Below are 26,222 nucleotides of genomic sequence, written 5' to 3' on the forward strand. Positions count from 1 at the left end.
ACAAAAGAAGAAACTGTAGACGGGAAAAACGCATCAACAACTGAGGTGACCCGAAAGGTCTGCAAAGCATTTGTCTTGTTGGGGCACAAAGAAAGACCCTCAAAAGGCAAGACAGGCTATAAGCTAGCTAGCCCCAGGAAAGCCATTAAAAAGTGAGTTTGCACTAGATCGTAATCCTCCCTTAAGCAGTGTTTTAATGGCAAGTACACACCCCTAACCCAACATGGACGACCCCTGCTACTGACTGCTTCCTTCCTGCTTCTTTCATGTAGGTCAAAGGGGGTTGTACAAAACAAGTCTGTGTTAGGAAGCAGCGCAGAAATTGATTGCTGTAAAAACAGAGGGTGAATTCTTCAAAAACAGTAAAGAGTATGCCATGAAATTTTCTTTTTTCTTTTCTCACATTTTCACATGTTGTACTGTGACTGAGAATTTTATATTCCCTCATCAGATAACCTTGATAATGAAACACAATACCACACCCTACCTTCACAATAATCTTGAGCTTGGATTTGGTTGGATCTTGACTATAAGGACACTTGAACTAAAGTAGGGCTGCCACAAATGATTATTTTGATAGGCGACTGGTCACCGATTATTTTTTCAATTGGACGACTAATCAGATCATGCATCCATTGAACGTAAAACGTACAGCTTATTGCACCAGCACGCATCTGCTGTTATATAACTATCATTAGCTTACAGCTTTAAGTGTTTAAGGTATGTGCTAACTAAAAATAAAGACAAGATGATAGTTTATTAAATTTTAATGAAATTTGCAGATTGTTTCAGTGAAGTTTAATAAACTCCTTGCTGCCTAAAATATAACAGGACACCGGAGTATATTCTTGAGCATCTCACACTTCTGATAATCAGCTGTCTGCTTGACGTTTATTCAGCTGTGTAAAAACTTTAACTTTAATCTCAGCCAAACCGATTTACTCAGGAACAAATAAAATACTGAAAAAAGCCAAACAATAACATTTTTAAGTTATCTAAGTGACTTATATATATTTAACCTGAGTAGCGAAAGACGGCGATGGGTTTAAAAACGATTTGCCGGGAGTCCGGTGTTCTCACTGGCTCTAGTGAGCCTTGCCCCCGGCTAACTATCGAGCTAGTGGGTAACAGACGTCTCCGAAAACGTTGGAGCGCTTTTGAAAATATGTGGTGTCTTGATAAACTGAGCAGATATTTGAGGTTTACACAGCTACATTCTCGCCTGAAAATATGTTAAATGTTTATTTTGTGACCCAGAAAGAATAATAAGAGTAATATTAAAACTAACTAGCTGCTGCCATTGTTGGAAACTGAGCTGGGCCACGCTGTGAATTCTGGATAGGTTGGGCCACGAAGTATACACCCGACCCATCCTTCAAATCTGGGGAAATGAAGGACGCATTTGTCGGAGTCACAGGAGGATGCGGTTCCTGAATTTGGACACAGCTACGATACCGGACACTGCTTCTTCTTCGGGGTTTAACGGCAGCTGGCATCCTTGTACATGCAGTGTTGCCATCTTCTGTTTCAGTCCGTTATTACACTCTTAAATCCTACTACTTATTCCTGCGTCTTTTGTGATCTTACAAAGCTTCAAACGATGCGTCGACTACTAAATTAGCTGTCGACGATTTTGATAGTCGACGTAATTGTGACTAGTCGACTAATCGTGGCAGCCCTAGACTAAAGCAACATCTGAGATCAAGCTGAATGCGACCTTGCATAATGTAAGTTATTACTGTTCAAATCCCAAGAACTTTTATGCAGCTTTTAACAGAACTTGACAAACTTCTTATGTTCTGCAAAATCACTTTTCTGGTGATTGCCTAATGCTAAAACTCAGAAACTAAATGTTCTACATTTAGAGACATTAATCTTTGGCCGCCAATGCCAACTTCTATTTCTTGCAGTACATATAACCATCAGGAGTCTAGACAATGATGTAAGCTTGATTTGTTGGTGGTAGGGCTGTTCGATATAACGATATATATCAGATGACGATATAAAAACGTCTATCGTTTCATTTTACGCTATCGTTTGTTTCGTGGTGTCGCAAAATAAACTGTTTACGGCAATATTTTTTCATCGTTTTGATGGTCACTGTAGTTTTTATTAATTTCTTAAAGTTCTCTCTTTCTCTTATATTTAATATAACCACACTAGGGACGGACAAGCGCCTGTTTTTATGCGTTATCGTTAGCAACAACGACGGTAACACCATCGCGTGTCCGCTTGTTTATGTTCCACATAAACCTTTCACAATAAAGCTCAAGATCCTGTTGAGATTTTTCACATGAATCACGTGAAAGAGCAGATTATTTACGGACGTAAAAAAAAAAAGAGCCGCCAGGTGCTAAAAAATAGGCCTTAGACTCAAACGTTAGAACAGGCTTTTCCCCGCAGCACGCCGTGTAATAAATACTCATAAATAAAACAGCGGCCGTTACAACTTATGTCTAAAAATGTATCGTTTCATGCATCTGTTAAAACATTCGACTCCAGCTACATGACACGCAGCTGGAAACACTTCACGCAAGTCGAGCTGCCCGAGATTCACATAATTTACAGAAAATGTTACATTTTTGTGATTTATATCGTTATCGGGATGATAGATGTCTTATATCGGGATATGAGATTTTGGTCATATCGCACAGCCCTAGTTGGTGGAGGCTTGCAGTCCCATGGCAGTAAATCAGTTAAAAAATGTCTACCCTTTGTTTTAATATACTGTGTGCATGTGTCATTATTTATGACACATGTTTGATTGTTTGCTGCCCACTTAAAATTAAAAAATGAATTAAAGGGAAAAGACTCCCTTTCGAGGTTGCCGGGTTGAGGTCTTGATCAGTTAGACTGTAGCCACTTTGACATTTCAGATGTTGGGAGCCTGGCTTGACTGTGATGTGCGTATCGTGTATCATTACAGTCGACATGTTTGTTTTACCCATCCTCATCTGCCGGGTCGAAGCCAAAAGTTTAGCTGCTCACAGAGGCCACACGCAAAGCCAGCGTTTGTAGAGAGAGTCACTTCTCTCTACTCATTTCACTTGATGATCATTTTAATGAAAATATTTGAAGTTTCAGCGACATGTCTGCCTGGGTGAATGCAGAATGTGTTGTTTACTTGTTTGCTGTGTGTGTGTTTGTAGGAATGAGCAGGCATCAGGCCTTTTAATCTAGGGTGTGAGATGCAGCAGGGGATCGTACATTATTGATTTATTGCGGCGTTTTGCACATGTTGCCCCTCCTGGCGTTGGTGTCCCTGAGGGCTAGGGGCTTGTAGAGAGGGGGCAGTGAGCCCTCGCTGGAGGCTATAAATATTTTACACAGCCATTTTCATTTATATAATGGGAATTATCAAGTCACTAAATCTAATTAGAGGGAGGGTGTGAAGATCAGCACTACTTCCACCTCCTCTCCCCACCCTACATTCAGTCACTGTTTCAGTGCATTTACCAGCTATATTTTCAAAATTTGTAGATAAAACATTAACATTTTAATTGTAAACTTTTATTTATTGTGATCTACAACTTAGTGATTTGCAGAAATAATCATAAGATGTGATTTTAACCATCCAAACGATTCAGTTGTATTTCAATGGAAGCTTGGTGTGGTGTAAAAACGGCAACGTTCCATTCAGCAGTTTTATGTATGGACCTCTCTAATGTTGCTGGGACTGAATGGGAGGAAATCTCTGCAACCAGTTTCCAGAATCTGGAAATCTTGCAATCACTCGACAAAGCTGGATGCCATCATACTGATGGTCATCATTAGTGATGCACTGATATACAGTATCTGTATCGGCCAATACTGACGATGTTGACTGACACCAGTGGCAGATAGTTTGTGTCACATTTATTGTGAGCTGGCAAAAAGTAAAAAAAATTCTCAAAATTGATGCATATAATGGTTTCAAATAACTTTCAGCTCATCCACAGACTGATGAGCTAACACTGTGGCAAGATGTATATCTGTCTATTTGCAATTCACAAGAATTACTACTACAATAGTAATACAATAATACTACTATAGTATTGATCAGAAATCCATCAAACTTACTTTACAGTAAATTCTCACTGCCTCTCCACTGATTAGTACTCAGATCTAACACTTTCGAAAACACATTCTCAATATTGATACATTTATTTATACATAAAATAATAAAGAAAGAACTTCATGATATAAGTGAAATACATTAAGTGGGGCCTTCCAATCCCCATTATGTTACCATTAGTAATATAGTTAACGCTCACTTTCACATGGTTTTGAACAAGGTTAATTTGTCCCAGCTGTGACTGTTAGTGAGCCTCCTTCTCAGGGGTTAGTTTGTGCCGCACAGCCAACCAAATGAAGCTTACTGTAGGGCCAACCAATCAGGTTTTACAAAGAAACCAGTAAGAGGCGGGCAGTATAGCCTCAACATTTTACAGACTACATTTTAAGAAAATTTGCAGTTATATTTCTGACAGTGTAGGAAAAAAATACTGAATGCTTTTATTGACACTCAGCTTTCAGGCAGCAGCATTTATAAGTAAATGAAGGATTACTTTTCCATCCTTGTTACTGAGCTACTGTTACTGATGGCATACTGCCTCATATAAAGTGTAAATCTAATGAAACAAGGTGCCTGTAGCTTTATTTTATTATAGTAATATAATGCTCTGTCAGTAGTATTGCAAGTGACACAGCACAAGTCAAATATAAGCACAAACTGTTAACTGGAAGGTTTTAAGTAGAAGCACAAAATAGCTGCTGAACACTGTTATATACTGCCTAAATTCATACTGGTTATCACAGAAGGTATGATATGGGATGACCCTATAAAGGATATATGTGATGGAAAAAATTGTATGTTGTGGCTCCACCACAAATTTTGTTTGTATTGGTAACCGATGGTAACCAAAGTATAATAATAATTTGAGGGAAAAGGAAGAAAAATCCACCTTTTATTTTCTCGCTGTTTCCTGAGCTGGAGGAAAGTATTAGATTTGTGCTGCCCTTCACTTTTTATTCTTGCTTGGATGTATTGTTTTTTTTCTGCATCACTGCAGGCAAAGCGATATCTTCCATGCTATCCTCTCCCACTTAAGACCACATCAGCCCTCATTACTGTGTAATTTCCCAGCGCTGATGTATGGATTTTTACTGTGAATCCATAATACCTGACTTTGAGAGCGAAAATACAAACAGCCATTTGAACAAACCCGAAGCAAAACACACTAGTCATTAATGTGCTGAATAAAAAGAGGTGTGGAAGAACAATGGGTCTAGGAAAGCAGAACGATGAATGGAAAATGGGTGAGGCAGAGGTGAGGAGATGAAGCTTGACAGAGGGCAGGTGTTAGATGAGATAAGTGGAAAGATCATGCATGATGATGAAGCGCTGAAGGTGGCAGCATAGCCCCCGGTTGCCTTTAAAGCCTCTGTTAACCAGCTTAGCTACCAACAGCTTTTAATTATGGCTGTCTGAGAGTGTTCCTCCCTCACACACACTAACAGTCAACAGGTGGGCTGTATTGCGTGGGCAGCCTGAGCCTGTACACACTAGCCTACTATTTAGCTGTCACTACTTGTTATGAATAACATGCAGGGACTGGAGGATGCTGGTAAACACTGGAGCTACAGGCACACGGGATCCATTTCTCCAGAGTCTCCTTAGATGGAATCTTATTACAAAAACTGATATAGTATATAGTGTTTCGGCTCATCTGCAATGCAAATAAATATTTCTGCTCTCTGTAGCTCCACTCAACTTTATGGATCTTTCTCTTCATGGCTGTTTTCACACATGCCCTGCAGACCTTTACTTTTCTGTATAGTACCTGACAGAGATGCCCCCGAGAAGACAGATGCCCTGTGTATCCAGATTGGACAATAAACTGTCTTTAACCTTCTTTAAAAAGCCACATGAACCCCATAGTTTTCTGTTCTTGCTCAACTCCTAAAGCTAGGAGATATACATTTTTTCGGTAATATGATTTTTTTCAAGTGTTGTAACAGATTGCCGCTGTTACCTTATGCAGTTTTCTGTGTTCTTCTTTTTTTTGTTTGATGTTGTCTTTACTAAAGTATGTCCAAATAACAGACACGCAATTTTTATTTGGTACAAGCTAGTAGAGCTCAGTATTTGACTTTTCCTCCATGATGTTTGCATGTTAAAGCCTGGAACCATGTGACGACACACACATGCTAGTGTGTTTTGAAGCAGACAGTACATAGTGAGGAAGTATTAACAGAAGTTAAAACAAAACAAAAAAGCAGAAATAACAAACATGGGAACAATTAGTTCGATTAGAGGATCTCAGTGTTGGTTTTGATTCAAGCCCTAGTGCAGGTAATTCTAAATTCGCAGCTGAATACCAAACAGACTATTTCTAGTAGTGTCATGTGGACTCTATACTGGTCTGTGCTACATTAGAGAATTTCCATGTTTGGTCAATGTCACAACCTGATTCTCCAGGCAAAGTCCAGTGTTCATTTGTGGTAACGGTGTCTGGTCCCATATTAATGGCTGTCAGTCAAGATATCATAAAAAGCTGTCCCCAGAGACATGCTGATCATGTGGATGGAAGTCATAAGGTTAATATTGTTAACAGTCTACGTCAACATAAACAAATCCATGAGGTGTCATGTTGCAGTCAGGCATGATTTTCTACAAAGAGCTACTTTTGTTGTCGACCAAGTGAAAGCAAAGGGATCTTCCTGTGCCATCACTCAAAGCTGTGCTTGTGAAATTTACTCATGAATTTTGTAAAGTTTACATTAATAATGTATTTATTTATCATAGCTATTTAACTTTAAACATGTTTGTGTCGTAACAGGTTCAAGCTGTGTTTCAACATGTTGTCTGACTACAACAAGCTATGTGACTGTTAGCGCACACACTTGTGTGTACTTAACGGGAGTCCTGTTTAGAATAGAATATAATGAGTTTATGACATAGACAGTAGAAAAACTGACACGCTGATTGCATAAGTCTAATTTTGATGCCATGACCTGAGCGTTGTTGTTGCTGCGTGTATGTGGAACAAAAAGATGTTATGTGTTTCTCTAAGTTTTATCAGCTGGAGTGAGTCAACAGTAACAGAATAGACTGTGGTCAGTAAACGGCTGAGACCGCCTGTTTTATCTGTTAACATAGCTATCAGCAAGAAGACATGGCATGGTTCTTCATCAGTTTGTCCCACTCTCTCTCTGTCACACACAGACACACACAAATACAAATGTTAAAACAGCTCTTGCTCACATGCATACACACAAATCTACAGCTGGAGTCTCATGTACAATATAGTGAGCACTTTATATAAAGAGTTGTTTCAGGTATTTTTTTTTCTTTGCAACTAAAAATGGCAAAACATACATCGTAGCGATTTCTCTACAAGTCAGCCTGTTAGAATGTGGTGGTGTTGGGCTGTTGTTGTTTTGTTTTTTACTGTAACTTCATGTCTTTGGACTACTGGTCAGACACAACTTAAAAAAAAACCCATATTAGTCAGTGATAACTTGAAGTTGATATCTGCACAATGCATTTTCTGAACTAAAACATGTGGGAGAAATAACACAAACAATCATTTTTAGCGTCGCTTGTTTAACGTCGGTTTAGCGTTTTCCTCTTTTACTGTTGCCTGTCTGTTGAACCGATGAGCTTTTCTTTCATCTCAAGAGAGGACGATCCTTTCTAGGCCACCCTGTCAAGTGTTAAAATCCCTCATTAGGACGCCCACATGGCTTTTTAGAAAATTACATTAAAATGTGCCACTGGGATGTTGCTGTGAGGTATTATCATGTGGAATACATGGTGTACAGTGTGTGCACGTCATATGCCCCATATGGCTGCACTCTCATACATACGCACAGATGTCAGTCTTGTTGTTAAACGCATGCACACACACATATATACACACCACCATATGGTAGTGTTCCCATGCTGTCCCCGCATCTACTGCACAAACACTGTCCCCTCTTCAGACTTCAAACACACTTCATTTTTCACAAGCACATTATCAATACATTAACATGAGTAATTATATTTAAAGTAACAGCTACACAGTAACAGTGTGAAAAGCTATTTGGGTCTGAATTCCTGTTTATCCAGTTTAATGACAGAAACTTGATCAAAAATGATTGTGGTGATCAATAACAGTTGAGTAAGGGTTTGGTGTTAAAACTGTGAGGCCCAGTCAGTGTAGCAAACATCCACAATCTTGTGCTGCGGTCAGCCCGACAAAAATGAGGTAGCTGGTTATGTGTCGCAGCTGTGTGCGTAGGAACAGCCCCCTAGCAGCTGTTGGGTAACGAGTCTCGTAAGATCAACCTTGGATGCAATGTCAGACCAAGAACATTAAATGATGCCCTCATTTTCAAAATTATTTGAATTGGGACCTTTTTTTATTTCTTTCTGCATGTGATAGGAAATTCATTGACATTAAGAGTCAGTAACCCACGCCCAGTCTTTGTGTGTACTGCTTTCAAACTGGCACTTTCACAGTTTCTGATCCATCAGCAGTGTGGTTGGGACATAGTTCTGGCATGTGGACAAGGCTTACGGGAGTGTTAGCTGCTGTGACTGTGCAACATGCTGATGCAAAGGATTCTCCTGGTTTTGGTGGGGGTGTTGCCATCGACAAGAAAAGTAATTCAGTTGTTCAGATGCCAGAAGTGCACAGAGGCTATTGGGTTATTTATCATGCTTGTAGCTGAGACATTGTAGAGTCAGAAATGGAGTGTGTAAATAGTGAGTAATTAAATAAAAAAATAAAAATAAAATAAATCCATACAGTGAAGCAGCTGCTCATTCTGTCCTACCTCCGTATGTTATGAGTATGGTCCGTACTGTCTTAGAGGAGTCGCCTAAAAAGTGTGGACTGCGGCTGAGTGGTATGTAGTTTAGCACAGTGTGGGGTTTTTTGTTTTTTTCAAAAGAGGAACTCACTTTGGTGTGGAACTTATTGGGAATTTATTAGTATCTTTGCAGACAAAAAGATGCAACACATTACAGGACGAGAGGGAAAAATATAGAGAATAATATACACACTTTATTGTGTGTGTGTGTGTGTGATAGAGGTTGGGTAGAGTGCTTTTGGTTTTATCTGCAGAACAAGTGTGTGTGTGTGTGTGTGTGTGTGCCCACTGTCTGTCGAATATTTTTCAGGTCAGTAGAGCTGTCTGTGATTTCTTATGATTGATGCACTCAGTTCACCGTAGGCATCATCTCTTTGTCTTTGTGTGTCTCTAAATATTTACACACACACACACACACACACACACACACACACACACATACCTGTTTTTCCTACATCGTGGGGTCCAATGAGTGACAGGTGCCTGATGGGATCCACCCTTTCCAAAGGGTGTAAAGACATGATTTTCACTCCTAAATTCATAATAAATTCATCTAAACTTAAAAATGACTTGAAAAGTCAAACACTCTCAAATAAATTTTAAACCTGAATTTTTGTTTTACTGGGGACCAGACATAACCCGTCTACTGATACTGGGGACCGGTCATGTGTCTATGAGCATACAGTCAACAACACTGATCCATGAAACCTTACTATCATATTACATAATGACTGAGACCCTGAATTGGTTAAGTGGAAGAAAATGGATGGATTGTTTTATTAATCTCATCCTGACTGCCAGATACTTATTTTATTAATTTATTTTTTTTAAATCTGATTCTAAAATATTAGTTAGGAAGTTGTGAAATTACACAAACACTACTTATGAAATTTAAGAATGTTGTAAAAGTTGAGCTAAAGGTAACATTTTGTATAGTGTTTTACTTGGTATGATTGAACATATGCAAATAAAATAATTTAAAATCAATTCAGTTTGTCAGTTGATTTTCATCAGATATGAAGCATCAGATCTGCTTTAACAGAAAACAAAACGATATTTTTACCAAACCACATTTGACGGTTAAAAGAAGTCACCTACTGTACGAAATGGGCAGACAAACTGAGTTTATGCCTTCATGTAACATTTATTTCAGCCTTTTAAAGTCAGACCTTCAGCCCCTTACATCCAACAAATAGTGTATGTGTTTATCTATATCTCTATATACGCACACATACATATATCTATCTATATATCTATATCTATATCTCTATATATCATATTATATACAAGTATAAATATAAGTATATATAAGACAGTACTCCCTGATAAGCAAGGTGGCATTTTTAGATATGTCAGAACGGGAATGCCTTTTCCTTTTCAAAACATAATTAAAACTAATTAAAATGGAACATGAGTTCCATTCTTTCCAAACGTTTTTTTTGATTTGTCCAAAAACATTGGTCTAGCGCAGAATGTAAAAACATTGCAAAGGGGCAAACAAGGCACAAATGAACAATTAAGAACAGGCTGTTAAACTCTTTTTGCAGCTTTACGCTGCATTGCAGTGATTCGATTTTTTACATAGAACTTTACCGCTGTCCAGGTTCTGTTTTTAAGTGCTTTCAGTGAAGCCTCAATACAGGCAACGCACTCAGACTTTCCTGGTACTTTACCAGACTCAATGAAGGACATTAGTGTCTTTTCCACAGCATGGACCTCAGCTGATGTCCAAGTCCTCTTCTTTGATGTTCCTAAAATAGAAAAGAAAGTGACTTAATACAGTTGTAATAATTAATTCAAGATAAATTAAGGCAAAACTAAAAAGGGTAGACGCTTCAGTTTTAGAGTAATCACTTTTAAATTTTGCACAGTTTCCTCTTAGCTGTTGAGGGTCCAGTTAAATCATGAATTTTCAGAATATTAATAAAATAAATCTGTCAGTGAACAGGCAAATTACACATTAGGTTCTTTATCACAGTTATATGTGGATACATCATAGGTCCCTGAAACTGCCTACACTTTTCTATCATTTGCATTTTTTCCTTGCTTCTTAGTACCTCCCAAGAAGGGAGGATAGATACAAGAAAATTTAAGGAAACATCCACTTCTAACAAGTGAGGTAGCTAATCACAGTTCAGTTGTCAGTCAGCTTTAACAGTTGAGACTAACAATAATAGAGACACTTGAAAGCAGCATTGTTTTCTCCCTGTAGCCTGCTTTCACTTTATCACCTGTAGATAAGTAACAAGCTGCCATCTGGATTCATACTGCATCCTGCTCAGAGACACAGAATCCACTTACAGAATTAGTGTCAGTATGTACTTAAGTTCTAATTGTGAACTTATTTTTTTAAATACAAAATATTCTAGTATATTCATAATACTAGAAACCATTTAATTTAAATGGTTGACAAAAATGAAATTTCAAAGATCAAATCAGATGCTTAGAAACGATCTGCCTGTGAGTAGAAATAACAAGGAACTTAGTTATCAGTGTTTCTTGCTGACAGACTGACTTTATCCAACACCCCATCATTGGTATGAAATTCAGTGAAAAAAAAAAAAAAAAAAAAAGAAAATTAGTGAATTAGGATGCACCCAGTGCATTTATTTGCATCAGTATGAGATCTTTGTCATCAAAAATGACATATTGTGGCATGTCATATCTGATGACACTCACTACATGCTATTAAAAAGATATTTTATAACAGTAACGCACAGGAAATGTTTGAATACATGGGAACTACCAGCCTAACAGCTGTACTGCCATCCAGAGTTATAAAATGGGCTATAAATTTCATCTTTAACTGATAGTAAATCTGATGTCATTTCTGTTTCCATTCTTACATTGGTAAATCATTATAAAATGCGGTCTTGTTAAGTACAATCTATTATCTCACTACGTCTCTCAATGACTGTAAAAATGTAAATTTCTGCAAACTAAACCACTCAACTATGACCTTTGATGGCAACTTTATGGATGAGAAAAAGAAAAAAAATGCAAGTCAGCCATTTCAGATACACCAGGAGAAGGAGAGGAGTCAAAGAAATCCTGCAAGTTAGGTTTACAGGGTCTGACTCAGCATCCACCCTCACTCTGAAATGGAAAACCTGGATTACCTAGTTTTAGACAAACATGTTTTCTGGCACAGAGCCCTGATTCCTGGAATGATCTTGTCCAGAATTAACATGACATAAAGACTTTTGTCTGTATTCACCCACCCAAGGAGTATGAGACTTTGGTTGCTTCAGGTAAAAGTATTCACATACTGGAGCTCTCAAAAAAGAGCTGACAGAGGAGGAAGTGTTTTTCTGTTAAGTAACAACAGTAAATTCTTTGACCAGTAACAGTCATTTTTGACAACAGTAATAACCAGCTAATCACCCATAAGTAGTCAGCCTTAATAAATTTGGCACACATTTCGTCTGCTGTAACGCTGACGAAAGCCTTGTACTGAAAGGCCTCCGTTTTTTCTTACTGCCTTGTTACATTAATCATTACTAATTCATCATCATGTCATCATCCAGTCCAGATAGGTTGTACTAGGAACATTTGTCCAACTTTAAAATAAAACCATTATTAGGGTGAGAAAGCAAATCAGTGCTTATTTTAGTATAGCCTTTTTAGCTGTTGTGTGGAAAAGGGAATGGGTAAAGAAGAAATGTGGGCAAATGCCAAGCCTCAGTCTGTGGGATACCTGCAGTAGCGTGGTCACCATCAGGCTCATCTGTGGTCCACTGTCCTTGCTTGAATCTTGGTGGTCCTATGAGAAGAAGAGTAAACTGTGTAAGTAGAAAAAATATGTACCTTGTGACCCTGGAAAACAGAAGACAAATACTGAAAAACATGCAAAATTGTGACTGCAATGCAGTACAGTGTTATCACCCTGCTACATAACTCATCTACTGTGCTAAAATTTAAAATATTTGAAAAGTTTCAATATTACACTGTCAGGCAAATACCTAGTCCAGTCTCCTTCAGTTAAAGAATGTGATTTTTTTTGGCAGAGCTCTTGAAGTAAAACAATGACAAAGGTTGAAGCAAAAAAATTTACCCATTCATGGTTCTCAATATACAGAATTAATGCCAACTGAACTGGCGTGGCTTGAAAATAAAATGGTGGGCAAGCAGCTAGCAGCAATAGAAAAATCTAACAGTAATAAACACGCAAGGGTAAAAAGAAGGTTACACAATACAGGCAACAATAGTGCTATCAGGCTCTTTGGTAGGGGATACTCAAAATGATCATTCTAAAAAACTTCTAACCTACTTTCTAAAGTACATTCAGTACATCCAGTTACAATTACAGAAATTATGTTTTTCTTGTGGATTATTGGAAATCTGCTCTAGACAGTCATACCAATCAAAAAGTTTTCAGGTTTGCACAACTGAAATATACCCAAAAAAAGAACATCTATACTCTCTGTGCTCCTGTTTGGTTTAATTCTACCAATTTGTAAAAGCAGGTTTCAAAAAAAAAGGAATGGGGGGGACTTAAAGTCCTGTAGTTTGTGCGCAAATTACCCATTTTAGTGGCATCAGTGTCAGACTCCTTTTCCTTTGCTGAAGTTCCTGTTAACAAATTGAGATAGCACACAATCAAAATTCTGTAATTTTTTTTAGGTTTTTGTGAAGCTTGCTTAGAGGCTAAATTAAGACCGGTACCTGAGGCAAAACAGGGTGTGCGGTGGGTGTGAGAAGTACCCTCTTTAGGGTCATCAATGTCAGATCCCGTCTCCTTTCTTCTCTTAGGTGTTGAGGATCCTGTTAAAATATATATATATATATATATATATATATATATATATATATATATATATATATATATATATATTAAATTTCTGTGTTTATAAAAACCACAAAATAATTAAAAAGGTACCATCTGGTTATTCTGCTGGATACCTGTGGGTGTTTCATCAAACTCATCAGTGGTTGGCTGACTTCTCGATCTTTGGGATCCTTTGACAAAAAAGTCAAAAGTCAAAGAAGTCAGTAATGGTATATGGTTGAACTCTGTGCCCATTCAGCCTTCACACTACGCAATGTATTTTTTGTTAGAGGTATTAACTGTATGTAAAGATGAATGGCATGTCTCCACATCTTTGCACTATTCAAATATTAAGCCATAACAACAAGAGCAGACATTTGTTGCTTATCATTTGGATCAAGTGTCTGCACAATAGTGATGGGGCAGTGCAGCAAGGTATACAGTTCTTGTCCATCCGCCTGCCAGAAACTAACTGAAATCAGCTGTCAATAATGACAGCTCACAGCCTTTTTATAACATTTAAGTACACTTCAAACCAAACTGATCAGAAAATTTAACAATTGAACATACATTCATGTGATAACTAAGTAAAATGAGAGAAACTCTTTCGGAACAATTTGGCATGTACTTTGAGGTTTTAGTTTGTCCCCTCTGTTAACAGTCTGCCACTATAAGATTCCACGTTTTTTGCTACAAATTTAAAAACTATCATGTCATCTATTTTTATATGCAGTAAATGGCTGGATGCTAAAAACAGTTAAACCTGTCACCTACTCGATGTTGAGGAACTGAAAGATGACTCCTTTGATGCATCCGTCTCTGAAAGATCACTTTCCACATCTTCCTGCATTTCTTCTGTAAAGCAGTGATAAGAAAACCATGTAGCACAAAAGACATTTACTCTGAAATAAAAATATAAGAACATTTTGTTTACCATTGGGATTAATTTGGATTTGATCGAGGCTCATTCCCTTGAAGTCTGACAGTCGGCCTTGTTCTAGAGCAATGAGCACTTTGCTGACTTTAGCCAACTCAAGTGTTCCTTCAGGCAGTCTATAGTACTCCCTATGGACTCTGATATCATGGCCTAGAAAATTTGCAAGGATGTCCATCTCATTGTCTCTCAGGTTTAGGACTGTGGACAGTGTGGACACATGCTTTCTCAACTTAGTTGAGGACAGTGTTTCTGGATGCTTCGCTCCACATTCCTTTGCAATCTGTCTGATGGCATCCGATCCCCTGAAGTGAGTGTCTGCTTCAGGTCTAGAGAAGAAAAAGGGATTTTCATCAGACACACCACAGGCCCGCCGATGTGAAACCAAGGCTTCCATTGAGGACAGCATGTCTGGTGTTAAGAGGATAGGAACTTTTCTGTTCCTTTTCCCTCTTATTTCGATGCGCTGGAAATGGCGACAGAGTTTTTGTTCCAACTCTGAAAGTCCTACTGCCAAATCCGAATGGACTCCTGAAGTGTCTCGCAGGGTGAATGCAGTTAGTGGCATTTTTGATACCTCACCCTCTCTCCTGCGGTTAAACAGTATCACTTCGCAAAGAGTCAAATTGGCCAGCATTGACCAGTTCTTCTTATTGGGATCACTGGCAAGTCTGGTTTGGTATTCTTTTCTGTACCTATCAAGATACATATGCATGGTTTTTACATCCTCGGTGAAAGGGAGGAGTTGAGGAGTGTTCCATTTTCCTTCTTTTAGAGTTTGCAGGGCACGAGATGAAACACACACATCCCATTTCTTCTCATAAAGATCCCGGCTTCTCTTCAGATTCTTAAGAAATTCCTCATCATGAAAATCTGCCATCTTTGCTTCACACTCAAGAATATTTGCAATCTTCTTGAGACTATGGCCCAGTTTCAGGGCCAATGATGGAGCTCTGTAGATGTTTTTGTCTTCATCAAAGCCAGCCACATCCTTTACTGCTTCAACCACAAACTTGAAATTTGAAGGTACATAGAAATCCTCCATTTTTTTCAGTGTCCCTGCTTCCCGTGAGCGCAGAAGTAACCGTCCCATTTCTCGCATTTTTTGTCTGATGTACTCATGTTTGGTCTTGTCATGTCCATGTTTTGAATACAAGTGTTCTCCTAGTCTCAAGATACTTTTCTCCTCTCTGATGATGTTTCTGACTTCATCCTGATGCATAGCATTCACCAGTTCCCAAACCTTTCTGCTGACACCATCTGGGACAGGCTGTGCAAAGGCACAAAGTGACTGGATCCGACTTTTGCCTGGTTTTGTTGTGCTGCACCTCTGTGAAAGCTTGCATCTTGAAATGTGTCTCCATAATAAATGTCTTTTCAGCAGTGCCTGGCAGTTAACGCAGTGCATGTAGTCATTTGGCTTCACTGGTTTTTTAGTTTGCTGACTTGGGATTAGTGTTCCACAGCCCGCTTTCAGAACCTCAATATTATGTGCACGGTTCCCCTTGTTTCTAATGAGGTCAAAATGTAGTTTGCGCTCCTTTGATTTCAAAGGAAAACTGATTGCTTCTGCTACAGCCAGTTCACTGCTGTGCTTGAGTATTAAGTGCCTTGCCATTTTATGGCACTCCTGTGGACAGTATAAGCAGTGATGCTTTTTACTGTATACTCTAGCCCCATCTTTCTTTTTTTGCAGCTTCATCACAAAAATATTTCCCTGGTTAGGTTGAGAGCTTTCACTTTCTACTGTCTCATGGTCCTTACCCGAAGATGTACTTCGAAGTGCTTTTCTTCTGGAAGTCTTTTGTGACTTCTTTGTTTTCTTAATTTTCAACAATGGGACCCTTTTTGCAGGACTGTCAGATCCCTCTGAACTGCTTTCATTCCCCGAGTCTTTTGATGGAATATATTCATCATCAGTGCTTTCAATACAACTTCCAGAAGCTTCTGATGTGTCAGCCACCTTGGAGATTGACTGCAGGTATTCACTGGTAAGCTGAAAAACCAGATAGAGACATTTATAGCTAAATTTGCAAGAATAATTACCCAGGTGTGAAAATCTTACACCGTCTGTGAGACCCCTTTAACACCTTCATTAAAGTGAACTTTAATTTGTTAGAACTGTTACCAGGTTAATGAAGGGTTATTGGATTTAGTCATTTTCATCAACAACTTTAGCTTTGTATACAGAAAGACTTGTTTACCGATAGTTTCAACCCAACCATAAAATTAACAAGGAAAAATTAGGGCTGGATGATACCATTTCAGCACTACCATAAGAATTCACAACTGACAACCAAATGTCAAATGTTTGTGTCAAACAAGATACAATAAAACCCCTCAAAAAACAACCTGTAAAATAATTATTGAACAGAGCTGTTCAAATAATTGGATGAAAACTCCTGTATTTTTTCCCCCCTCTCTCATTACTTTACATTTTTACTCCAAGGAGGCAGACTTGTAATTTCTAAAGTGCTCTTGAGCAATAGTTCTCCAGACATTCGGAAGGTCTTTCAAAGTTTTTCTTTGGACATTGGCTACTTTTTCACTCATTTGAGTCCAGTCCTTGTACCTGACCATTTTCAGAGGAATGTTTTTGTTTGTTAAGCTACTTAACAATGACCTATGAATCATTCAAAGCAAAAAAAAAAAGTCTCCTAACTTGAGAGATGAACCAGTGTTGTGTCCCCACATAGACAACTTAGAAAAAAAATAAAATTTAAATGTTATCTGTAGGTAATTTCTTTCTAGCAGACTGTCACTAAAACACATCACTTGTTTCCATTTCATTAATTGAATCTATGAGTAATGCCAAAGATAACAGTTACAGGCATAAAATAATATTGTTAGACCAACAGTATGATTCCCAACGACCTGAAAACCTTGCATCTCTCAGCATGGTGTGCAGTGTCTTTCAAAGAAAGAAATAAAATCTGAGGTAAGTGGAGAAAACCAAATGAAAATGAGAAGATGCTGAGGTATGCCGAATTACACAAAAACTGGACTTAAAAACAAAATCACTGGAAACATGGCTTGTGGAGTAAAAAATCCAAAATTGAATTTTTTGTTTCTAACTCATCAACGTGTATGCAGGAGGACAGCAGAGAGGTTTAACAGTGAGGGTCTACAGTCATCTGTAAAACATGGTGGAGGCTCTGTCATGGTTTGGGGCAGCATGTGTTGGAGATCTTCAAAACAAAAAAAACAGTGGAACATTAACAGTCATTGATTTGCCTCCCCAGAGCCTTGACCTTAACATTATTGAAGCAGTGTGGAGTCATCTGACTGAACAGAACAAAATGCAGAAACAGCCAAAGAGGACCTTTGAATGTCCTTCAAGAAGCCTGGAGAACTATACCCATATTGCTAGTAAAATACAAAGAATGAAGAGTGGCCCAAGATTTTTGTTAAGTACATATAGTTTAAAAATTGCAATGCTGCAATGCCAGTCTTCTACAGTAAGTTAAAGCCCTAATAAAAGTGTGGAAATGACCAGAATTATGCAAACTTACAAATATGCTGTCAGTTCGTTTGAGTGGTGGCACATCTGGGTCAGCAGCATCAGAGTATGAACTTTCAGGAGTGATTATATCGATGTCAGTATCAGCATCAACATCAACAATTATTTCCTATGGAGAGAGGGGAGATGTAAGACATTGACAGCAATGACTGTAATACATCGAGAAAGATATCAAACCTGATTTTTAACTTCTCAACCCAAAGCGAATTAAGAAAGATTTTTTTACATTTAGAGTTCTGTAAGTAAACTGTAACAACCTCATGAGTTTGATTTGAATAACATATCTAGAAATTTTAACTTCCCATACATTTGCAATCCTGTGTAGACTTATGCTGACTTCACCACACCAGGAAAACAGTTAATTTTATGAAAAATTCAACTCAAAGATTGCAAAGCATTAAAGCTGAAGCAAAGCCACCCATAGGCCAGATTGAACCTCCTGTTGTTCAGTTCTCTGCCAGGCCATGTGTGACAGTATGTGACATAAAGACAGTACATGCTAACCAAACAGTGAATGCATGGTCAGGGCTGTGTTTGCTGGTTCTCTTTAAAACTGACAGCTTAACTCACTCTAGCAAAAACCTGCAAGTTATGAAAAAGTTTCAGAGCTACTTATGGTCATATGGGATAAGCTAAAAGTGCTTATTTGACACATACCATGCTCTCAGATGATGTTGGTAGCTCAAATGAAAGATCTGACAATGAGGTCTCCCCCTCTTGATTAAGACTTGCTGAGGGCTTTAAAATAAAATTAAAAAGGACACATGTATTACCATGTCTACATACATAATGTTAATGAGGAACATGTTAGATAAGATGTGTGGTAAAGCATACTTGCAATTTTGAAAGTCATGCAAGTCAATTCAGCAATTTGCACCTTGAAAACACTAAATATGAATGACATCTAATCTACATCAGAAACAGTGCAGACAATTCTAGCTCTCCTTCACTCCTTTACATCTCACACAGGATGGGTAACAAGAACTGGTATTGAAGTACTGCCATTGAGTAAACAAATAATAAAAGCCAATCCTAAATGTTGAATGTGGATTTTTAAAATTCCTAACAATCCTGAACTGAAAAATAAGCATTCTATAATTAAGAAGCAGTACAGCGCAGAAGTACAGTAGCTCATGACCACAATAATTATATCTTAGTTATGAAAAAAAGTTAACAGAATCACTCCTGTATCTTGTTTAACCATGTCAAGTCTTTGTTCCACATATCGATATGATAACCGAACATATAACATATCTAGGCCAAATGTAAACACTTAAAATCATGGAAATATCTGCCTTAAAACAATACAACAGAGCTTGCCTTTAAACTTATTAAAATGCCTTTCAGGGTCACTGGACTAGTACATTTTCAGGTAAATGAGAGATTTGTTTGGTTTCTTGTCCTGAGTGGCACTAAAGCTGTGTCCCAAAACGTCGGCTGCATCCTCCTGAGGCCGGATTTGTAGACCGATTACATCACAGCGACGCCACGAAGGCTGTCCCAATTCGTAGACTCCTCCGAATCTGGCCGACAAATGAGTCCTCCTTTTCCCCAGATTTGAAGGATGGGTCGGGTGTATCCGTTGTGCCCCACCATATCCCAGAATTCATAGCACGGCCAAGCCGATTCCAGTTTCCAACAATGGCGGCCGCTACTAACTTTTAATATTAATCTTATTACTCTTTCTGGGTCACAAAATAAACTTTTAACATATTTTCAGGTGAGAATGTAGCTGTGTAAACTTCAAATATCTGCTCAGTTTATCAAGAGATCGCATATTTGCAAAAGTGCTCAGATGTTTTCAGAGACTTCTGTTACCCAGCCGCTCGATAGCTGACCGGAGGGTTCAATGGTCACTCGAGCCGGCGAGACGGCTGAGTTTATTAAACGCCAACGAGACAGCTGGTGATGCAAATCTGAATGCTAGACTGTCCCGTTTTACAAGCCTCGCACTTCCGGCCTTCTCGGTCTTCGAAGGATGCGGCCTAGGTTTTGGGACACAGCTTGAGTGTCAACATACTTTGCACACCATCTTAATATACAACCAATTTCTAAAGAATGCAAATTTTTATTAAGTTTCATGAGCTGTGGAGGATAAAGTCACTTTAGCATTAGATATAACTGTGGAAAATTAATTGAGTGTGGTTTAAGGGGGGTAACGAGTTATGGATTCTCAATCATGAGGTATATCCTGAAGTCCATTTCATTATCACTACTGTGGGCTGTGCTCTTGTGCTTGTGTGTCAAGTTCTGCTTCTGTCACCTACGTGTGTGTGAACATAACCCATCTTTTATACAAATTAGACTAAGAAAGAAAGGCAGAAAAGCCACATAATGACTGGCAGCTGTCACATTTATTTATTTATTTATTTATCGATCCCAGCACCACTGCTAATTTTTCATCTATATCTACATGGTAAACTGTTAAACTTGTAGAGTACTGAGCCTGTTATATACCACAAGTTAAAATCAATTTGTTACTTACCAAAGTCTTGGAAGCTGCAAGTTGCTTAGGTGAGAGCTGGGGTTGTGATGAAGTCTCACCCTCTTGGTTTGTTCTCTCCGATGGCTAAACATTACAGAGACAAACATTTCTTTTGATAAGGTTCACAAAAAGGTGATGAACAAGACCAATACACTACTAAATGCATCCTCTGTTTTATTTAAACCTAATGCTGTGTAAGAAAACACAGCATTACTACACATACCTTGGTTTTGAAGTCTAAATTCAGAAGGCTTTGATTACAGCACAACCAAAAGAAAAAAAAAACACCCTTTCTATTAGCCTATAGTTGACTAAACATGGCTCCATCTTAAAAAGTGGCCCTCAGTACTGTTGTAAACTAAGCTGTAGACAATTTCAGCTTGCACTGAGTGATGGGATGTACCAAACATTTTTTTCAAGTACTGTACAGAAGTACAAAATAAAAAAAAAATAAAAAAATGAAAAGCTGAATTTCAGATCAGCCAGGCTGATAACACCCCCTGAAATACATGTAACTGTGTACACACTTTGCTTTTATGTATACATTTGATATTGAAGTACATTAATTGCCAGGTAATATTTATGATACTTAGATACATATATCGGATATTAAAGAACTTAATGATGTACTTTTTTACCAAAGTACTAGTTTCCTACAAACTTTTACATTTTAGTTTAGAATGACATTTGGGTACAGCTTCTACTTCTTTATAAAAGGCTAATATGTCTTGCTTAAATATCAGTCCTGGGGTTGCACACTATTCCCCCCTCCTCCCACACTTGGCAAAAGCCATTTCAAATGAGTTAACTAAAGAGCTGACACGATGCTAAAGTTGCTTGGGTGAAACTCGGGCGTTACTAGAAATTTGTTCTAGAAATTTACTCACCATTTAGAGCTAACACTATTGCTAGCTACTCACTAAGCTCATTGATTACTCATTAAGCGTTCATTTTCAGTCCCACAGACGCCCGAATATTACGACAGTACCTAATAAAAGTGACCAAAACAGACATTCATGACTGCATGAATGTTAAGATATCAGCTAAAAACTGTACAGTTTAGGAGAATGTCGTCGAATTCCCCATTAAGCTAAGTCACGCAAGCATTAGCAAAGCATGCTAACTGTAGCGCAAACTGTCGGCTGCAAACACTTCACTTTGCCTAATTATTAAGTAAACACTAAAACAGTTTGTTTAATGTACTTACCACATTCATCCCTTCATCCTCTATTCTCTGACTGTCGGACATCTCCACTTTCTCTCTGTCACGCTTCTTCATACTTCCAGCCATCTCCTCTCGCCTCCGAGCTACGCCCCGCGTGTCTGGCTGCACCGAGCACGCGACTAATTAGCAACACCTGCAAACCTGTGACTGCAGCGGGTGGGGGATGGGAATAGGTAAAGTGAGGACCGCAAAAGTCAGGAAAAGTGTGTTTTCCGTACTGCGGTGGGTGGGGGATGGGAATAGGTAAAGTGAGGACCGCAAACGTCAGGAAAAGTGTGTTTTCCCTCATCCCTTCCCTTCAGCACCAAAATGTCAGCATTAGATTGCTGAACTTGTGTTTTAACTAAATATTAATGTATCCAAGAAAAACTAGTTTAATATGGTTTTAACATCCAAAATTATTAGTTAACCTTTTATTGACCAAGCATAATTTAGGCCGCCTGGACTGTTTTGGTAAATTTGGCTGTAAAAGGGTCAAAAAACATACTATAACTGAATGCTTTTGCCCCATTTTTTAGAATAACCTCAGCTTCCAATACCTGGCAGCCATTTTATATTATTTTATTGTTATGAAAGTGGAACAACAGTTTAAAGTGAAAAAAAAAAACGAACTTGAGATTTATAGTGGAAACTAATATTCAACATTAACAAAATACAACACAACATCAACTTGCAATATGAACTATAATAAATATGTACAAAAATGTTTTTTTATCCTTGCTCACTCAGTTTTTAATTTATTGGCCTTTTTATATTACAAGCGTCCAGGCGTTTTTGGCCCTGTGTGATCGACCCTGAAGCAGTTCCTACCCACCTGGAGACAGAGACCCACATTGCACTGCTCACCCAGCCAGGGACTTTTTCTTTTGCACAGAGTGCACTTTCACCTTCCTTGGGTGGCCATGCTTGCTTTTGACTGTCTTTCCCTGCTGCTTGTGGGGACAGCAAAATGGTTGGAGCGCGGTGCTGGTGGGCATCCCAATTTCAGAGAAAGAACAAGGAGATGAGCACATTTCACCTGCTGATAGATTTCCAGAATTTTGAGGTGGCTGTACACCAGGGGTTCTTTTTGGGATAAACCTTGATGGCTGGGGGACCACATCAGAGTCTTCAGTAGTTTTCCAGTGACAGCATGGTGACCGGCTGCGAACAGGATTCCCAGAAGTTCGATCCCTCTGTCAGCGAATCTGACCCTGGGTGGCACTCCTCTCCAATACAGAAACCAGAAAACCAGCAGAAACTTCGGAGTCCACCAAAGCAAAATCCCGGCAACAGGAGTCCAAAACTAAACAGATGAGCTGGGAAAACCAAAAACACAGAGTCCAAAAACACAGCTCAGTGGGCCGACCCGGAGGCCAGTGGCTCAATAATACAAGACGGTAACTCCGGGGGCCAACCCAGAGGTCGATGGCACCAGGGTCCAAGCTACACAAGTTCACTGGGCCGACCAGGAGGCCAGCAACAGAAACCAAGTAGTTCTGGAGGCCGGTCGTGCAGAAGGCAGCGGTGGCAATGTAGGCGATCCGAAGGCCAACCGCGTGGAAGGCAGCGGCAGCGTCGGAGCATTTCAGGATGCCGACCGCGTCGGCGACGGAGTCCAGTCAGCGACCTGGAAGGTGGCCACTGACGCCAAACCACACACGGACAAGGTCGAGCAGGCTGAGCCGGACGTGGACGAGGTAGCGGTGTGGCAGGACCAGGACCAGACGAGGCAGAACCAGATGACAGCGTGGCAGCCGCAAATGATGGAGTAGGTGGCGCTGCAGGCTGGATAGATCCCTCGGACCCTCCAGCGGGAACAGATGCAGAACCAGCAGGCACAGGGACCTCTGGCAGTGTTGACACTGGCTGGAGCTGAGCAGCACATTGGCTTGGCTAAGGCAGCGACAGCGGGATGCAGTCCTCAGAGCGCTGAAAGTGTTCACTGATACACCCACCAGAGGATGGAGGCGGATGGGTGAACTCGCTGGAGCTCTCAGCGAGTGATGATGGCTGAGACTGCTCAGTGGAGTTCCCAGGTGAGGTAGCTGGCACTGGCGCCTTAGCCTCCAGGGATCTAGAATCGGCTGGTGGCTGACACTCAGCCTCTGGGGAGACCCTGGAGGGAGTTACTGTCTCTAACATGGCCAAGTTAAGTGCTAAGTGGAGCTAGCGGCAACACAGGAGACTGAGCTAGTGGCAACACAGGAGGCTGAATAACAGACTGAGCTAAAGACGAGTGAGCAGGAGACTGAGCAGGAGACTGAACTGAGGGTGACTGAGCAGGAAACTGTGATAATGACTGAAGTAATGGTTGAGGTGAAAATGGAGCAACAGGCCGGGTGGCTAACTGGGCTACAGGCTGAAGTGGTAGTTGTGGTAGAAGTGACTGACTGAGCTAGTGACTGAACAGACCAAGCAGTGAGGGTTTCTAGAAGTGTGGCTGAGTCCTCCTTTCCTGGGCTGCCCATGCAAAACAGTTCAAAATAGAGCCTCGAACATGTGGGAACACAGCCAGGAGAAATTAGACTTAACGAGATGGAGGAAGCTAAACTAGAAACACTGACATAAGTCATGGACCTTCAAAATAAAGCAGGAAATCCACGGACAGAACTCAGAGGTACAACACCGACAGAGAACGGAGGGAACACAGAATACAGGGACCTGAGAGACATGAGACATGACTGGGAAACAAGAGAATAAACACAAGGGTGGAACTAAACCTAAAAGCTAGAATTCACAATCCCAGAAGAACAAGAGAACAGAAACCAAAACCCCAATAGTCACGAACCATGAACCAAAAGGAAAACAGACTAATAAAGCATAATACAAAATCAAAACACTGGGTCACAGGCCCAGGACAGTAACAGACACAGGTTCTGGTGAATTAGGGACTGCCTGCCGCTGTAATCTACCATTGCTCAGGCTGGATCCCCTTGTATTCTGACCATAATGCTGCATGTCGGTCCAGGACCGGAAAATGTGTGAGAGTACCAGTGACCCAGACCACAAGGCCAACCTCCATAAGTGGGGCACTCATTGCTGAAATGGCTGGGTCACCCACATGTCTCTGTTTTGTATTACAGAGATCAAATTTGAAACTATGCAAAGCTAGCATATTGCTAGGTGCTACGGCAATCTGTGTTCAAAATGTTTTATTTATTTATTTATCTTTTACAAAACTGGATCATCTAAAATTTTGGGAATACAAGTGGACTGTTTTTGTTGGAGTTTAATTGAAAAGTTAAAGATTATTTGATGTCAATGGTGAGTGGATTTAACTTTTATATCACTTGTTTATTTGCTTATACTCTAATTTAGAGGATGTAGTTGCTGTTGTGCTTGAATCTCAAAATGGTTGGCATTATTCAAACTGCAGTAAACAATATGAATAATGTGGGTTGACTTTCCATAATACAGTGATGCATTTTCTGAATTTTTTTTCTAATTTGTCATCAGTATTTTGGCTGAAAATGCTTATTTATCCCAGTTTTATTGTTTCATAAGTTGACCATTTATTCATTTAAAAATAATAAGTATTATATACTTTAATGATTTGATATTTTGTCTCCTTAAATGATATCAGTTGTGTAAAAAATCGTAAGAAAATGAAGTATAATAAATAAATGAGCTCCCTTAGTAACTGTGGTACAAATAATTAAATAAAATAGAAGTCTGGTCACATTAAAGTGGGCAGGCTCTAATACTATTAATAAAGGAACAAAGTGGTATCTTATAAATACTTTCACACTTTGTCAGAAAAGGGATCCAATAGATGTAAGTTTACACACTGCAATACCATCTCAGACCACTGGGATACACACTTATACACACTGTCAGGAAAATGTCCCCACGGATGCAAATTCACACACTGCAATACCACCCATGGTCACCAGGGCATACACAAAGTTGTGAAAATTGAATCTGTGGGGACCATTTTTTTTTTTTGAAAAAAACTTAACCAGGCATATCAGCAGCCTGTTTTCCATTGAATACAATGGTTGTGCCCGTGGGGACCAGGGCTCGGTCCCCACGGGAAAAATTGGTCCCCATGGTGTGACTGATATCTCAGGTCATGGACCCCAGGAGGATAGAAAAACAAACGCACACACACACACACACACACACACACACACACACACACACACACACCAACAACAACAGCCTCCCCCTGCAGGTCAATGCATTACTACAAAAACTGCCCCACAGTTTGCAGAGCACAACATGGTTATAAAACAGTGAACAGTGTGATAAATGTAAAAGCAACAAAAATACTTCTGATTTTGATTTTAAAGTTAGCAAAAAAACAGTCCCTATTTATTTTAATGCTCAATGCATTTTGTTATATAACTTACTGTCTCTTTCTTTATGGCTAAAAATATTCATTTTGATTACATTTTGTCAGCTTAGTAAATCTTTTTTGTAACTATTAGCATTAAAATGTATTTGATCACTAAAAAAACATCAGTT

The 26,222-nt window shown here is 39.3% G+C and overlaps 2 protein-coding genes across 4 annotated transcripts in view; one reads left to right on the forward strand and one right to left on the reverse strand.

Annotated features, from left to right (window-relative positions):
* LOC146371636 (steroid hormone receptor ERR2-like) overlaps nt 1-26,222 on the forward strand; it is an 85,548-nt gene that overhangs the window by 47,229 nt on the left and 12,097 nt on the right. The gene's annotated exons all lie outside the window — the stretch shown is intronic.
* LOC146371638 (uncharacterized) lies at nt 9,260-25,898 on the reverse strand. 3 transcript variants are annotated; one of them, XM_084954081.1, is made up of 12 exons: nt 21,756-25,898; nt 20,549-20,632; nt 18,721-18,801; nt 18,056-18,172; nt 14,544-16,539; nt 14,384-14,464; nt 13,744-13,800; nt 13,507-13,605; nt 13,366-13,413; nt 12,539-12,604; nt 10,515-10,592; nt 9,260-9,339 (listed from the first exon to the last, which is right to left on the reverse strand). In XM_084954081.1, the coding sequence occupies exons 1-12, from the start codon at nt 21,837-21,839 to the stop codon at nt 9,293-9,295; spliced, it is 2,838 nt and encodes a 945-aa protein (XP_084810207.1). In that variant the 5' UTR covers nt 21,840-25,898; the 3' UTR covers nt 9,260-9,292. The 3 variants fall into 3 exon arrangements, with proteins under 3 accessions (XP_084810207.1, XP_084810208.1, XP_084810206.1); XM_084954082.1 differs by having other exon boundaries at nt 13,721-13,800; XM_084954080.1 differs by having other exon boundaries at nt 9,260-10,592; nt 21,756-25,897.

Source organism: Perissodus microlepis, chromosome 15 (genome assembly GCF_051167445.1).
Source record: "Perissodus microlepis isolate ML-2025 ecotype Zambia chromosome 15, ASM5116744v1, whole genome shotgun sequence".
Classification (NCBI taxonomy): Eukaryota; Metazoa; Chordata; class Actinopteri; order Cichliformes; family Cichlidae; genus Perissodus; species Perissodus microlepis.

Excerpts from the sequence above, each read along its gene's own strand:
- LOC146371638 (XM_084954080.1), bottom strand. The coding sequence starts at position 21,839 with ATGGCTGGAAGTATGAAGAAGCGTGACAGAGAGAAAGTGGAGATGTCC. Across the intron at positions 13,801-14,383 it reads TTTCAGTTCCTCAACATCGA|GATCCCAAAGATCGAGAAGT; the intron begins GTAGGTGACAGG and ends TTTTTGTCAAAG. Across the intron at positions 13,414-13,506 it reads CACACCCTGTTTTGCCTCAG|GAACTTCAGCAAAGGAAAAG; the intron begins GTACCGGTCTTA and ends ATTTGTTAACAG.